This window comes from Ranitomeya imitator, chromosome 6, assembly GCF_032444005.1.
Source record: "Ranitomeya imitator isolate aRanImi1 chromosome 6, aRanImi1.pri, whole genome shotgun sequence".
Classification (NCBI taxonomy): Eukaryota; Metazoa; Chordata; class Amphibia; order Anura; family Dendrobatidae; genus Ranitomeya; species Ranitomeya imitator.
The window spans coordinates 435,738,361-435,756,406 of NC_091287.1; the positions used below are offsets into that span (position 1 = coordinate 435,738,361).

Here is an 18,046-nt window from a genome sequence, read left to right on the forward strand (position 1 = left end):
GCACTCCTGCAGGCTTACCAGCGCTTACTCTGAGCAGGAGCTGTGAAGCCACCTCCCTGCAGGACCCGGAAGCAGCCCCGTGGTCATTTTGGATCCGGGCCTGCTGCAGGGAGGAGGAGGTAAGAGACCCTCGGAGCAACGCGATCACATCGCGTTGCTCTGAGGGTCTCAGGGAAGCCCGCAGGGAGCCCTCTCCCTGCGCGATGCTTCCCTATACCGCTGGAACACTGCGATCATGTTTGATTGCGGTGTGCTGGGGGTCATTGTGCCGGGGGCAGTCTGTGACCGCTCCTGGCACATAGTGCCGGATGTCAGCTGACATCAGCGTGGCTGATCGCTATGACGTACTATCCCCTCGGTGGGCATACGGGCCCACCCCACCTCGACGGGATAGTACAAAGATGTCAGAAAGGGGTTAACATGCGAGACTCATCCAAGTTTCGCGCAAGTGAGTATGAGCCTTAAGGGTATGTGCACACGTTGCGGTTTTGAAGCTGCGAATTCGAAGCTGTTTTCCCTGAGTTTACAGTACCATGTAAACCTATGGAAAACAAAATCCGCAGTGCAAATGCTGCGGAAAAAAACGCACGGAAACGTAGCATTGTCAGTTCTTTGGGCCATTATAGGAATCCGCAGGTGTAAAACCACAGGTGGAATCCGCACAAAAACCGCAGGTAAAACGCAGTGCTTTTTACCTGCGGATTTCTCAAAACAGGTGCGGAAATATCCGCAGAGGTTCCATCTACGTGTGCACATAGACTGCAGCAATGTACAAAAAACGCCACATATTAGAAAGTAATACGTTAACTACAACCGAGTAGCAGAGGCCTGTTCACAAGAGCGAACAATCTGAGGAAACAGCAATGCTAAAATAAAGGCTTAAACGTGTTTCTATTTAAGAAAAGAGCCGGCTCTTTATGGTGAGCGGAACCGAGCCGGACTGCCCACCAATCTCTGTGCCCGCAGTAACGCCCCGCAGCCCTCACCATCACCGCAGCCCTCAGCACAGGCTCACTGCCGTCACCCCGCACAGAACGGAGCCTGCGCCGACAGGTTACCATAGTGACGAGCGCCGCGCCGACTGCTGACAGGCATGTCAGGGAGCACACGGCCGTGACGTAGCGGGGGGGATGCGGTCACCTGCAGCTCCCTGAACATGGAGGAGTCCCGAGCAGAGGACACCGGACAGGACGAGGCCGAGGGACAGGATGGAGAGGAGGAGGAGGAGGAGGGAGGAAGGGGCTGCGGGGAAGATGAAAGTCTCAGGGAGGAGGCGGAGCAGGAGGCGGGGCCAGCACCTCTCAGACCCTCCGTACTGGACATTCAGGTGCGTGTGCCCCCGGCGGTGTCCTCTCCTCCCCGGGGGGATTCTGCCGCTGCGGCCCTGTGTGCAGCTGGTGCTGGTCTGCGGGGATGTTATTCTCTGTGCACAGTTCATAAGGGGACATGTACCTACCCAATACACACCCTGTACCTACCCTATACACACCCTGTACATGGCCAATACACACCCTGTACCTACCCAATACACACCCTGTATCTACCCTATACACACCCTGTATCTACCCTATACACACCCTGTACATGGCCAATACACACCCTGTATCTACCCTATACACACCCTGTATCTACCCTATACACACCCTGTATCTACCCTATACACACCCTGTACATGGCCAATACACACCCTGTATCTCCCCTATACACACACTGTACATGGCCAATACACACCCTGTATCTCCCCTATACACACCCTGTACATGGCCAGTACACACCCTGTACATGGCCAATACACACCCTGTATCTCCCCTATACACACCCTGTACATGGCCAATACACACCCTGTATCTCCCCTATACACACACTGTACATGGCCAATACACACCCTGTATCTCCCCTATACACACCCTGTACATGGCCAATACACACCCTGTATCTCCCCTATACACACCCTGTACATGGCCAATACACACCCTGTATCTACCCTATACACACCCTGTACATGGCCAATACACACCCTGTATCTACCCTATACACACCCTGTATCTCCCCTATACACACCCTGTACATGGCCAATACACACCCTGTATCTCCCCTATACACACCCTGTACATGGCCAGTACACACCCTGTACATGGCCAATACACACCCTGTATCTCCCCTATACACACCCTGTACATGGCCAATACACACCCTGTATCTCCCCTATACACACCCTGTACATGGCCAATACACACCCTGTATCTCCCCTATGCACACCCTGTACATGGCCAGTACACACCCTGTACATGGCCAATACACACCCTGTATCTACCCTATACACACCCTGTACATGGCCAATACACACCCTGTATCTCCCCTATACACACCCTGTACATGGCCAGTACACACCCTGTACATGGCCAATACACACCCTGTATCTCCCCTATACACACCCTGTACATGGCCAATACACACCCTGTATCTCCCCTATACACACCCTGTACATGGCCAATTCACACCCTGTATCTCCCCTATACACACCCTGTATCTACCCAATACACACCCTGTACATGGCCAATACACACCCTGTATCTCCCCTATACACACCCTGTACATGGCCAGTACACACCCTGTACATGGCCAATACACACCCTGTATCTCCCCTATACACACCCTGTACATGGCCAATACACACCCTGTATCTCCCCTATACACACCCTGTACATGGCCAGTACACACCCTGTACATGGCCAATACACACCCTGTATCTCCCCTATACACACCCTGTACATGGCCAATACACACCCTGTATCTCCCCTATACACACCCTGTACATGGCCAATACACACCCTGTATCTACCCTATACACACCCTGTACATGGCCAATACACACCCTGTACATGGCCAATACACATCCTATATCTACCCTATACACACCCTGTACATGGCCAATACACACCCTGTATCCTATACACACCCTGTATCTCCCCTGTACACACCCTGTACATGGCCAATACACACCCTGTATCTACCCTATACACACCCTGTATCTACCCTATACACACCCTGTACATGGCCAATACACACCCTGTATCTACCCTATACACACCCTGTACATGGCCAATACACACCCTGTATCCTATACACACCCTGTATCTCCCCTATACACACCCTGTACATGGCCAATACACACCCTGTATCTCCCCTATACACACACTGTACATGGCCAATACACACCCTGTATCTCCCCTATACACACCCTGTACATGGCCAATACACACCCTGTATCTCCCCTATACACACCCTGTACATGGCCAATACACACCCTGTATCTACCCTATACACACCCTGTACATGGCCAATACACACCCTGTATCTACCCTATACACACCCTGTATCTCCCCTATACACACCCTGTACATGGCCAATACACACCCTGTATCTCCCCTATACACACCCTGTACATGGCCAGTACACACCCTGTACATGGCCAATACACACCCTGTATCTCCCCTATACACACCCTGTACATGGCCAATACACACCCTGTATCTCCCCTATACACACCCTGTACATGGCCAATACACACCCTGTATCTCCCCTATGCACACCCTGTACATGGCCAGTACACACCCTGTACATGGCCAATACACACCCTGTATCTACCCTATACACACCCTGTACATGGCCAATACACACCCTGTATCTCCCCTATACACACCCTGTACATGGCCAGTACACACCCTGTACATGGCCAATACACACCCTGTATCTCCCCTATACACACCCTGTACATGGCCAATACACACCCTGTATCTCCCCTATACACACCCTGTACATGGCCAATTCACACCCTGTATCTCCCCTATACACACCCTGTATCTACCCAATACACACCCTGTACATGGCCAATACACACCCTGTATCTCCCCTATACACACCCTGTACATGGCCAGTACACACCCTGTACATGGCCAATACACACCCTGTATCTCCCCTATACACACCCTGTACATGGCCAATACACACCCTGTATCTCCCCTATACACACCCTGTACATGGCCAGTACACACCCTGTACATGGCCAATACACACCCTGTATCTCCCCTATACACACCCTGTACATGGCCAATACACACCCTGTATCTCCCCTATACACACCCTGTACATGGCCAATACACACCCTGTATCTACCCTATACACACCCTGTACATGGCCAATACACACCCTGTACATGGCCAATACACATCCTATATCTACCCTATACACACCCTGTACATGGCCAATACACACCCTGTATCCTATACACACCCTGTATCTCCCCTGTACACACCCTGTACATGGCCAATACACACCCTGTATCTACCCTATACACACCCTGTATCTACCCTATACACACCCTGTACATGGCCAATACACACCCTGTATCTACCCTATACACACCCTGTACATGGCCAATACACACCCTGTATCCTATACACACCCTGTATCTCCCCTATACACACCCTGTACATGGCCAATACACACCCTGTATCTACCCTATACACACCCTGTATCTACCCTATACACACCCTGTACATGGCCAATACACACCCTGTATCTACCCTATACACACCCTGTATCTACCCTATACACACCCTGTACATGGCCAATACATACCCTGTACATTGCCAATACACACCCTGTATCTCCCCTATACAGACCCTGTACATGGCCAATACACACCCTGTATCTCCCCTATACACACCCTGTACATGGCCAATACACACCCTGTATCTACCCTATACACACCCTGTATCTACCCTATACACACCCTATATCTCCCCTATACACACCCTGTACATGGCCAATACACACCCTGTATCTACCCTATACACACCCTGTATCTACCCTATACACACCCTGTACATGGCCAATACACACCCTGTATGTACCCTATACACACCCTGTACATGACCAATACACACCCTGTACATGGCCAATACACACCCTGTATCTACCCTATACACACCCTGTATCTACCCTATACACACCCTGTATCTACCCTATACACACCCTGTATCTACCCTATACACACCCTGTATCTACCCTATACACACCCTGTATCTACCCTATACACACCCTGTATCTACCCTATACACACCCTTCACATGGCCAATACACACCCTGTATCTACCCTATACACACCCTGTACATGGCCAATACATACCCTGTATCTACCCTATACACACCCTGCATCTACCCTATACACACCCTGTACATGGCCAATACACACCCTGTATCTACCCTATGCACACCCTGTACATGGCCAATACACACCCTGTATCTACCCTATACACACCCTGTATCTACCCTATACACACCCTGTATCTACCCTATACACACCCTGTATCTACCCTATACACACCCTGTATCTACCCTATACACACCCTGTATCTACCCTATACACACCCTGTACATGGCCAATACACACCCTGTATCTACCCTATACACACCCTGTACATGGCCAATACACACCCTGTATCTACCCTATACACACCCTGTATCTACCCTATGCACACCCTGTACATGGCCAATACATACCCTGTACATTGCCAATACACACCCTGTATCTCCCCTATACAGACCCTGTACATGGCCAATACACACCCTATATCTCCCCTATACACACCCTGTACATGGCCAATACACACCCTGTATCTACCCTATACACACCCTGTATCTACCCTATACACACCCTATATCTCCCCTATACACACCCTGTACATGGCCAATACACACCCTGTATCTACCCTATACACACCCTGTATCTACCCTATACACACCCTGTACATGGCCAATACACACCCTGTATCTACCCTATACACACCCTGTACATGACCAATACACACCCTGTACATGGCCAATACACACCCTGTATCTACCCTATACACACCCTGTATCTACCCTATACACACCCTGTATCTACCCTATACACACCCTGTATCTACCCTATACACACCCTGTATCTACCCTATACACACCCTGTATCTACCCTATACACACCCTTCACATGGCCAATACACACCCTGTATCTACCCTATACACACCCTGTACATGGCCAATACATACCCTGTATCTACCCTATACACACCCTGCATCTACCCTATACACACCCTGTACATGGCCAATACACACCCTGTATCTACCCTATGCACACCCTGTACATGGCCAATACACACCCTGTATCTACCCTATACACACCCTGTATCTACCCTATACACACCCTGTATCTACCCTATACACACCCTGTATCTACCCTATACACACCCTGTATCTACCCTATACACACCCTGTATCTACCCTATACACACCCTGTACATGGCCAATACACACCCTGTATCTACCCTATACACACCCTGTACATGGCCAATACACACCCTGTATCTACCCTATACACACCCTGTATCTACCCTATACACACCCTGTACATGGCCAATACACACCCTGTATCTACCCTATGCACACCCTGTACATGGCCAAAACACACCCTGTACATGGCCAATACACACCCTGTATCTACCCTATACACACCCTGTATCTACCCTATACACACCCTGTATCTACCCTATACACACCCTGTATCTACCCTATACACACCCTGTATCTACCCTATACACACCCTGTATCTACCCTATACACACCCTGTATCTACCCTATACACACCCTGTATCTACCCAATACACACCCTGTATCTACCCTATGCACACCCTGTATCTACCCTATACACACCCTGTACATGGCCAATACACACCCTGTATCTACCCTATACACACCCTGTATCTACCCTATACACACCCTGTATCTACCCTATACACACCCTGTATCTACCCTATACACACCCTGTACATAGCCAATACACACCCTGTATCTACCCTATACACACCCTGTACATGGCCAATACACACCCTGTATCTACCCTATACACACCCTGTATCTACCCTTTACACACCCTGTATCTACCCTATACACACCCTGTATCTACCCTATACACACCCTGTACATGGCCAATACACACCCTGTATCTACCCTATACACACCCTGTATCTACCCTATACACACCCTGTATCTACCCTATACACACACCCTGTATCTACCCTATACACAACCTGTATCTACCCTATACACACCTTGTACCTACCCTATACACACCCTGTATCTACCCTATACACACCCTGTATCTACCCTATACACACCCTGTACATGGTCAATACACACCCTATACACACCCTGTAACTACCCTACACACACCCTGTATCTACCCTATACACACCCTGTACATGGCCAATACACACCATGTATCTACCCTATACACACCCTGTTCATGACCAATACACACCATGTATCTACCCTATACACATCCTGTAACTACCCTATATACACCTTGTTCATGGCCAATACACACCCTGTATCTACCCTATACACACCCTGTAACTACCCTATACACACCCTGTATCTACCCTATACACACCCTGTACATGGCCAATACACACCCTGTATCTACCCTATACACACCCTGTAACTACTCTACACACACCCTGTATCTACCCTATACACACACCCTGTAAATGGCCAATACACACCCTGTATCTACCCTATACACACCCTTTGCATGGCCAATACACACCATGTATCTACCCTATACACACCCTGTACATGACCAATACACACCATGTATCTACCCTATGCACACCCTGTAACTACCCTATATACACCTTGTACATGGCCAATACACACCCTGTAACTACCCTATACACACCCTGTATCTACCCTATATACACCCTGTACATGGCAAATAAATACCCTGTAACTATCCAGTAGGGGGAGCCCCACTCGAATCCAAGAATGGTTTAATACCACTATCTATATACATAATTGTCTAAGGGGTACTTCCGTCTGTCTGTCTTTCCTTCTGTCACGGTTATTCGTTCGCTGATTGGTCTCGGCAGCTGCCTGTCATGGCTGCCGCGACCAATCAGCGACGGCCACAGTCCGATTAGTCCCTCCCCTACTCCCCTGCACTCACTGCCCGGCGCCCGCTCTGTAATCCCCTCCCCTCACCGCTCACACAGGGTTAATGGCAGCGGTAACGGCCCGCGGTGTAACGCACTCCGTTACCGCTGCTATTAACCCTGTGTGTCCCCAACTATTTACTATTGATGACTATTTACTATTGATGATGCCAATGCGGCATCAATATTAAAAATATGTCATGTTAAAAATAATAATAAAAAAAACCCTGCTATACTCACCCTCCGCCGCCTTTCTCGCTCCTCTCCACGCTCCCGGGACCGCTCCATTGCAAGCGGCAGCTTCCGCTCCCGTCTCAGGGCTGGTGTGCGACAAGGACCTGCCGTGACGTCACGGTCGGTCATGTGACCGTGACGTCATCATAGGTCCTGCTCACACCAGCCTTGGGACGGGACCGCAAGCTGCCGCTTGCAATGGAGCGGTCCCGGGAGCGTGGAGAGGAGCGAGAAAGGCGGCGGAGGGTGAGTATAGCAGGACTTCAACGGGCTATAGGTGAGTATATGTTTATTTTGTTTTTTTAAGTCTCTATACTACGTGGCTCTGTGCTGGGCAATATACTACGTGACTGGGCAATATACTACATGGCTCTGCTATATACTATGTGGCTGGGCAATATACTGTACTACGTGGGCTGTGCTATATACTATGTGGCTGGGCAATATACTACGTCACTGGGCAATATACTGCGTGGCTCTACTATATACTATGTGGCTGGGCAATATACCGTACTACATGGGCTGTGCTATATACTATATGGGGCTGGGCAATACGTCACTGAGCAATATACTACGTGGCTGGGCAATATACTACGTGGCTGGGCAATATACTACGTGTCTGGGCAATATACTACGTGACTGGGCAATATACTACGTGTCTGGGCAATATACTACGTGACTGGGCAATATACTACGTGGCTGGGCAATATACTACGTGTCTGGGCAATATACTACGTGGCTGGGCAATATACTACGTGGCTGGGCAATATACTACGTGGCTGGGCAATATACTACGTGGCTGGGCAATATACTACTTGTCTGGGCAATATACTACGTGACTGAGCAATATACTACGTGGCTGGGCAATATACTACGTGGACATGCATATTCTAGAATACCCGATGCGTTAGAATCGGGCCACCATCTAGTCTACTATATAATTGTCTATGGGTCACTTCCGTCTTTCTCTCCTTCTGTCTTTCTGTCTGTCACGGATATTCATTGGTTGCGGCTAGTGTTGAGCGACTTTTACTTTTATAGGATCGGGTCGGGTTTCACGAAACCCGACTTTTTCAAAAGTCGGGTCGAGTGAAATCGGCCGATCCTATAAAAAAGTCGGGGTCGGCCGAAACTCGAAACCCAATGCAGTGCATTGGGTTTCCAATGGTTCCCAGGGTCTGAAGGAGAGGAAACTCTCCTTCAGGCCCTGCGATCCATATTTAAGTGTAAAATAAAGAATAAAAATAAAAAATATCGCTATACTCACCCTCTGACACGCCCTGGTACTAACCGGGAACCTTTCTTCCTTCGAATCAGCGCTTCCAGGACCCTACGGTGACGTCGCGGCTTGTGATTGGTCGCGCGACGCCCATGTGACCGCTCGCGTGACCAATCAGAAGCCGCGACGTCACCGAAGGTCCTGGAAGCGCTGATTCTTAGGAAGGAAGGCTGCCGGAAAGAAGCAGGGCGCGTCCGAGGGTGAGTATATAACTAATAGGAATATACTCACCCTCGGACGCGCCCTGCTTCTTTCCGGCAGCCTTCCTTCCTAAGAATCAGCGCTTCCAGGACCTTCGGTGACGTCGCGGCTTCTGATTGGTCGCGCGAGCGGTCACATGGGCGTCGCGCGACCAATCACAAGCCGCGACGTCACCGCAGGGTCCTGGAAGCGCTGATTCGAAGGAAGGAAGGTTCCCGGTTAGTACCAGGGCGCTTCAGAGGGTAAGTATAGCGATATTTTTTATTTTTATTCTTTATTTTACACTTAAATCTGAATTCCGATACCAATTCCCGATATCTTAAACATATCGGGAATCGGTATCGGAATTCCGATTCCAGATTCAGAAGATCGCCGACTTCATGGCCGACCCTACACAGAGGTCGGGTTTCATGAAACCCGACTTTGCCAAAAGTCGGCGACTTCTGAAAATTGCCGACCCGTTTCGCTCAACCCTAGTTGCGGCCTCTGTCTGTCATGGAATCCAAGTCGCTGATTGGTCTCGGCAGCTGCCTGTCATGGCTGCCGCAACCAATCAGCGACGGCCACAGTCCGATTAGTCCCTCCCTACTCCCCTGCAGTCGGCGCCTGCTCCATACTCCCCGCAGTCACCGCTCACACAGGGCTAATGCCAGCGGTAACGGACCGCGTTATGCCGCGGGTAACTCACTCCGTTACCGCCGCTATTAACCCTGTGTGACCAAGTTTTTACGATTGATGTTGCCTATGCAGCGTCAATAGTAAAAACATCTAATGTTAAAAATGATTAAAAACATAACAAATCATTATATACTTACCTTTCGCGACGCTCCGGTGACCTCCGGCAGGTTCCGGTGCCAACAATGGTATGGGAGAAGGACGTGCCATGACGTCACGGTCATATGACCGTGACGTCATCACAGGATCTGCGCGCCTGCATGAGAAGGACCTGCCATGACGTCACGGTCATGTGACCGCGACGTCATCACAGGGCCTGCGCGAGAACGACCTGCCGTGACGTCACGGTCATGTGACCGCGACGTCATCACAGGCCCTGCGCGAGAAGGACCTGCCATGACGTCACGGTCATGTGACCGAACTACAAGGGGCCCTCGGAAGGTGAGTATATGTTTATTTTTTATTTTTTAACCTGTGACATACGTGGCTGGGCAATATACTATGAGGCTGGGCAATATACTACGTGGCTCCGTGCTGTATACTAAGTCTCTGTGCAATATACTATGTGGCTCTGTGCTGTATACTACGTCAATGGGCAATATACTATGTAACTGGGCAATATACTACGTGGCTGGGCAATATACTACGTGGCTGGGCAATATACTACGTAATTGGGCAACATACTACGTAACTGGGCAATATACTACGTCGCTGGGCTATATATTACGTAGGTGGGCAATATACTACGTGACTGGGCAATATGCTACGTGGCTGAGCAATATACTACGTGACTGGGCAATATACTACGTGACTGGGCAATATACTACGTGACTGGGCAACATACTACGTGACTGGGCAATATACTACGTGGCTGGGCAATATACTACGTGGCTGGGCAATATACTACGTGGCTAGGCAATATACTATGTGACTGGGCAATATACTACGTGTCTGGGCAATATACTACGTGACTGGGCAATATACTACGTGACTGGGCAATATACTACGTGGCTGGGCAATATACTACGTGGCTGGGCAATATACTACGTGGCTGGGCAATATACTACGTGGCTGGGCAATATACTACGTGGGCTGGGCAAAATACTACGCGGGCTAGGAAATATACTACGCGGGCTGGGCAATATACTACGTGGACATGCATATTCTAGAATACCCGATGCGTTAGAATCGGGCCACCATCTAGTCTACTACATAATTGTCTAAGGGTCACTTCCATCTGTCTGTCTGTCACGGATATTCATTGGTCGCGGCCTCTGTCATGGAAATCCAAGTCGCTGATTGGTCGTGGCAAAACGCCCACGACCATTGCCACGACCAATCAGCGACGGGCACAGTCCGGCAGCAAAATGACCGCTCTTTCCTCCCCGCAGTCAGTGCCCGCTGCATACTCCCCTCCAGTCAGCCCTCACACAGGGTTAATGGCAGCGTTAATGGACCGCGTTACGCCGCGGTGTAACGCACTCCATTAACGCAGCTATTAACCCTATGTTACCAAGTTTTTACTGTTGATGCTGTGTATGCAGCATCAATAGTAAAAAGATCTAATGTTACAAATATTAATAATAAAAAAAAAAGGTTATTCTCACCCTCCGACGTGCGCGCAGTCCTCGGCAGTGCAAGCGGCACATTCCGGTGCCAAGGATGCGATGCGAGAAGGACCTGCCATGACGTCACGGTCATGTGACCGCGACGTCATCACAGGTCCTGTGCTCATACCAACCCTGGGACCGGAAGCTGCCGCGTGCACCGCACACAGGCGCCAGGACTACAAGGGGCCTTCGGAAGGTGAGTATATGTTTATTTTTTATTTTAAGTCTTTTTTAACCACGCATATAGTGCCCACATTGCTATATACTACGTGGACTGTGTTACATACTGCGTGGGCTGTGTTATATACTACTTGGCTGCTATGTACTATGAGGGCAGTGTTATATACTATGTGGGCAATGTTATATACTGCATGGGCTGCGTTATATACTACATGGCTGCTATATACTATGTGGGCAGTGTTATATACTATGTGGGCAATGTTATATACTGCGTGGGCTGCGTTATATACTGCATGGCTGCTATATACTATGTGGCCAGTGTTCTATACTATGTGGGCAATGGGTATTCAAGAATATGTTGTGGCCTGTGCTTTATACTATGTGGCTGCTATATACATACATACATATTCTAGAATACCCGATGCGTTAGAATCGGGCCACCATCTAGTTATTGATAAATGGGTAACCTTGGTTTAAATAGGAAAAATTCAAATGTATATAGGATTAGTGAGAGATCTACAGTTTTGCTCAAAAGTTTACATACCCCAGCAACATTTTTGCTTTCTTGTCCCTTTTTCAGAGAATATGAATGATAACACCAAAACTTTTTCTCCACTCATAGTTAGTGATTGGCTGAAGCCATTTATTGTCAAACTACTGTGTTTTCTCATTTTTTATCATAATGACAACCCAAAACATCCAAATGATCCTGATCAAAAGTTCACATACCCTGGTGATTTTGGCCTGATAACATGCACAGGAGTTGACACAAATGGGTTTGAATGGCTACTAAAGCTAACATCCTCACCTGTGACCTGTTTGCTTGTAATCAGTGTGTGCGCATAAAAGCTGAGTGAGTTTCTGGAATCCTCATAGACTCTTGCATCTTTCATCCAGCCACTGACATTTCTGGATTGTGAGTCATGGGAAAAGCAAAAGAACTGTCAACGGATCTACGGGAAAAGGTAGTTGAACTGTATAAAACAGGAAAGGGATACAAAAAGATATCCAAAGAATTGATAAAGCCAGTCAGCAGTGTTCAAACTGTAATTAACAAATGGAAAATCAGAGGCTCTGTAAAAACAAAACCACGGTCAGGTAGACCAACAAGAATGTTGTCCACAACTGCCAGGAAAATTGTTGGGGATGCACAGAAAAATCCACAAATAACATCAGCTGAAATACAGGACTCTCTAAAAACTAGCAGTGTGGATGCTTCAAGATGCACAATAAGGAGGCACTTGAAGAAAAATGGGCTGCTTGGTCAAGTCGTCAGAAGAGAGCCATTAGACAGCAAGCCTCAAAACTTCTGGAACAAGGTAATTTGGAGTGATGAGACTAAGATGTAATTTTTGGCCACAACCATAAATGTTACATTTGAAGAAAGGTCAACAAGGCCTATGATGAAAGGAACACCATACCTACTGTAAAGCACGGAGGTAGATCGCTGATGTTTTGGGGATGTGTGAGCTACAAAGGTACAGGAAACTTGGTCAAAGTTGAAGGAAACACAACGATCCAAAACACAAGGCCAAATCGACCTGTCATTGGCTAGAGCAGAACAAAGTGAAGGTTCTGGAGTGGCCATCTCAGTCTCCTGACCTCAATATCATTGAGCCACTCTGGGGAGATCTCAAGTGCGCAGTTCATGCTGGACAGCCCAGGAATTTGCAGGAACTGGAGGCTTTTTGCCAAGAAGAGTGGGCAGTTTTAACATTACGGTGCACATCTATTAGGTCTTGTGTAGATCTTTGTGCAGATTAATCGTGAGAGCATGTATTTACCCCTCTGCTTAACACTTCAGTTGCACCACATTTGGATCTCTTGACAGAATTACTGCACAGTACTTATTTAGAATTGAGAGTCCTCAGTGGTTGATACCTTTTAATGGCTAACTGAAAAGATGGTAACAAATTGCAAGCTTTCGAGACTACACAGGTCTCTTCATCAGGCAAAGACTAAAACAAATTCTGAAGAATCACATATTTATGCACAACATAGTATAGGAAAAAAAAAAAAAACCATGGATAAGCCAGGTGACATGAAGCAGAATTACCATGGGTGATAAACAGTTACGTCCATAAATATTGGGCCAATTCTTAGATAAGGATTGTTTTATTGTCCTGTGATTAGGGTCTCTGTTTTAATGACCCTTCATGGTCTGAGGGGCAAGTTCCTTAGTTGATGTAAAAAGACATAAATCCATGTGACACATTCATTCCTGCATTAAGAGTGTCAAAGGTCGTCATCAGTTTATATTCCCAGACTCTCCTGTCTTTCTGCGATTTGAAGTTTCCTTTCAATACAAGTAATTTCATGTCCATAATGTTATGATTTGGGAGACAGAAATGTATTGCCACCGGTAGATCCATTCTTTTTTCTCTTATTGTATGGCGATGGGAGTTCATTCTTGTTCTAAGCTTCTGCCCTGTCTCCCCCACATACAGACCCCCAGTTGGACATTTAGTACATATAATTAGGTACACCACATTAGAAGTGACGCAGCTGAAAGTACCTGGGATCTTGTAGTCCTGATGTGAATTGGGGATCTTTATCTTGTCTGTGGTCATTATAAATGGACAGGTTTTACATTTTTTCTGGTTGCAAGGAAAGGTTCCTGCAGCTGTTGGAGAGGACAGGGAGCTCCTGACAATGATGCTTCTTAGATTTGGGGGCTGCCTAAAACACAGTAGTGGGGGGTCTGGAAAAATGGATTGTAATCGGGCATCTTTTTGCAGTAAAGGCTGTAATTTCCGTGCAGCTCCCCTTAGCACCTCCAGATTTGGGTCAGTTTGGGACAGTTTCCATCCAAAACACATAAAAAACTCTATTGTCTACAGCCAAGCCATCAGATACAATCGTATATGTTCCAACCCCATGGATAGGGATGAGCACCTTGGTCGCCTCAGAAAGATCTTTTTGAATCAGGGCTACCATCCAAGAACAATTGAAAATCAGATCACAAGAGCCACCAGAATATCAAGGAATCACCTGCTACATTACAAAACTAAAGAAGAAAATAACCGGGTACCTCTAGTGGTTACCTACAACCCAAATCTGGAGGTGCTAAGGGGAGCTGCACGGAAATTACAGCCTTTACTGCAAAAAGATGCCCGATTACAATCCATTTTTCCAGACCCCCCACTACTGTGTTTTAGGCAGCCCCCAAATCTAAGAAGCATCATTGTCAGGAGCTCCCTGTCCTCTCCAACAGCTGCAGGAACCTTTCCTTGCAACCAGAAAAAATGTAAAACCTGTCCATTTATAATGACCACAGACAAGATAAAGATCCCCAATTCACATCAGGACTACAAGATCCCAGGTACTTTCAGCTGCGTCACTTCTAATGTGGTGTACCTAATTATATGTACTAAATGTCCAACTGGGGGTCTGTATGTGGGGGAGACAGGGCAGAAGCTTAGAACAAGAATGAACTCCCATCGCCATACAATAAGAGAAAAAAGAATGGATCTACCGGTGGCAATACATTTCTGTCTCCCAAATCATAACATTATGGACATGAAATTACTTGTATTGAAAGGAAACTTCAAATCGCAGAAAGACAGGAGAGTCTGGGAATATAAACTGATGACGACCTTTGACACTCTTAATGCAGGAATGAATGTGTCACATGGATTTATGTCTTTTTACATCAACTAAGGAACTTGCCCCTCAGACCATGAAGGGTCATTAAAACAGAGACCCTAATCACAGGACAATAAAACAATCCTTATCTAAGAATTGGCCCAATATTTATGGACGTAACTGTTTATCACCCATGGTAATTCTGCTTCATGTCACCTGGCTTATCCATGGTTTTTTTTTTTTTTTTTTTTTTCCTATACTATGTTGTGCATAAATATGTGATTCTTCAGAATTTGTTTTAGTCTTTGCCTGATGAAGAGACCTGTGTAGTCTCGAAAGCTTGCAATTTGTTACCATCTTTTCAGTTAGCCATTAAAAGGTATCAACCACTGAGGACTCTCAATTCTAAATATTTTTCTATCCACTGGCCAACACGGTACCAAGATATATTTCTTTCCTGTGCACAGTACTTGTAATTTATACATTAGCCTCTTTACGGACACCCGATTTGATATTGGGCCTTTGGGTTTTGATTTATGGGATATATCCCACACTATTTACTTTATGGTCACTGAACCTTGTGACAGGGTCACTGGCATGATATGTGAGGGGAGATATGTGTCACAGAGACTGCTTTCCTCCGTAATCTAGAAACCCATAAGTTCCTTTTCAGCATGCTATGTGCTGAAGGAGTTAAGCGGCCATGTTCTGGATGGGTTTTTAGGTGAGTAGGTAAGAGATGGGCAGGACGCCTACTCACCATATCTCCACCTCAAGGGTGTGGCTGGGGAAATAAATGTCCAGCCAGTTTTTTTTTTTTATCTGTGGTCTGTATTGTGTGGAGGCAAGCAAGCCCTAGGCTGACACTCCTGAGAGAGCTGCCATATGTGTTGGCCAAGAAGTGCTGGGCAGGACTGTATATGAACTTTTTATTTCATTTTGAGCCAGAAAGGCTGTTTTTTCTTTTAGCATTTTGGGTTTATGATGCAATAAACCACCCAGAGACTTTAACCCATGTGTGCCTGTGTCTACCAGCTAGGTGAGCCGACCTGCCACAACCTATATACACTTGAATTTTTCCTATCTAAACCCAGGCTGCCCATATGTCAATAATAGTGGTATTATACCATTCTTGGATTGGATTGGGGCTCCCCCTACTGGGCACTTTATTAGTTATCTGCTGCAGCTAACTAGTGTTTTTATTATTTATAAAAAAAAAAGTTTTCATTTTACTCCCATGTATGTTTGTTTTCTCTCGGCTAACTAAAGTGTAAGTCCGAATTTGGTTATACCTGTACACACCTTGTACATGCCTAATAAATATCCCATATATACCCTTTACATGCCCAATAAATACCCTGTAGATACCCTATACACACCATGTATCTACCCTATATACACCCTGAAACTACCCTTTACACACCCTGCACATAGCCAATAAATACCATGTAACTACCCTATATACGCCCTGTAGATACCTTATACATGGCCAATAAATGCCTTGTACATGCCCAATAAATACCCTGAAACTACCCTATACACACCCTGTACATGGCCAATAAATACCCTGTAACTACCCTATACACACCCTGTACATGGCCAATAAATACCCTGTAGATACCCTATACACACCCTGTAGAGTCCTGTACATGGACAATAAATAGCGTATATACACCCTGTACATGGCCAATAAATACTCTGTAACTACCCCATACACTCTGCACATGTCCGATAAATACCCTGTAACTAGCCTATGTACACCGTAATCCTGTAACTATCCTATGTACACCTTGTAACACTCTATGTACACCCTGTAAGTACTCTATGTACACCCTGTAACTACTCTATGTACACCCTAAAACTACCCTATACGCACCCTGTAACTACTCTATACACATCCTGTACATACCCAATAAATAGCCTGTAGATACCCTATACACACATCTTGTAATACCCTATGTACACCCTGAACATGCCCAATAAATACCCTATACACACCCTGTAAATATCCTATATACACCCTGTTCATGTCAATTACAACCCCAAAAAAGTTTGGACAGTATGTAAAACGTAAAGAAAACAAGAATGCAATAAGTTGGAAATCTCTTCTAGCCTTATATTATTCACAGCAGAACGTAGGACGCCGATCAGAAAGTGAAAGTTAGACCCTTTTCCATTTCATTTAAAATAACTTATATAGAAATTGATGATAGCAACATATCTAAAAAACGATGGGACGGTTAGCAGGA

General features: G+C 46.8%; 1 protein-coding gene across 1 annotated transcript in view; it reads left to right on the plus strand.

Annotated features, from left to right (window-relative positions):
- The first annotated feature begins 1,064 nt into the window (after positions 1–1,064).
- UBXN2B (UBX domain protein 2B) overlaps positions 1,065–18,046 on the plus strand; it is a 72,719-nt gene continuing 55,737 nt past the window's right edge. The window contains exon 1 of the mRNA XM_069731377.1: positions 1,065–1,327. Within this exon, the coding sequence (XP_069587478.1) occupies positions 1,157–1,327 (171 nt within the window). The 5' untranslated portion in view covers positions 1,065–1,156. The remainder of the gene's footprint in view (positions 1,328–18,046) is intronic.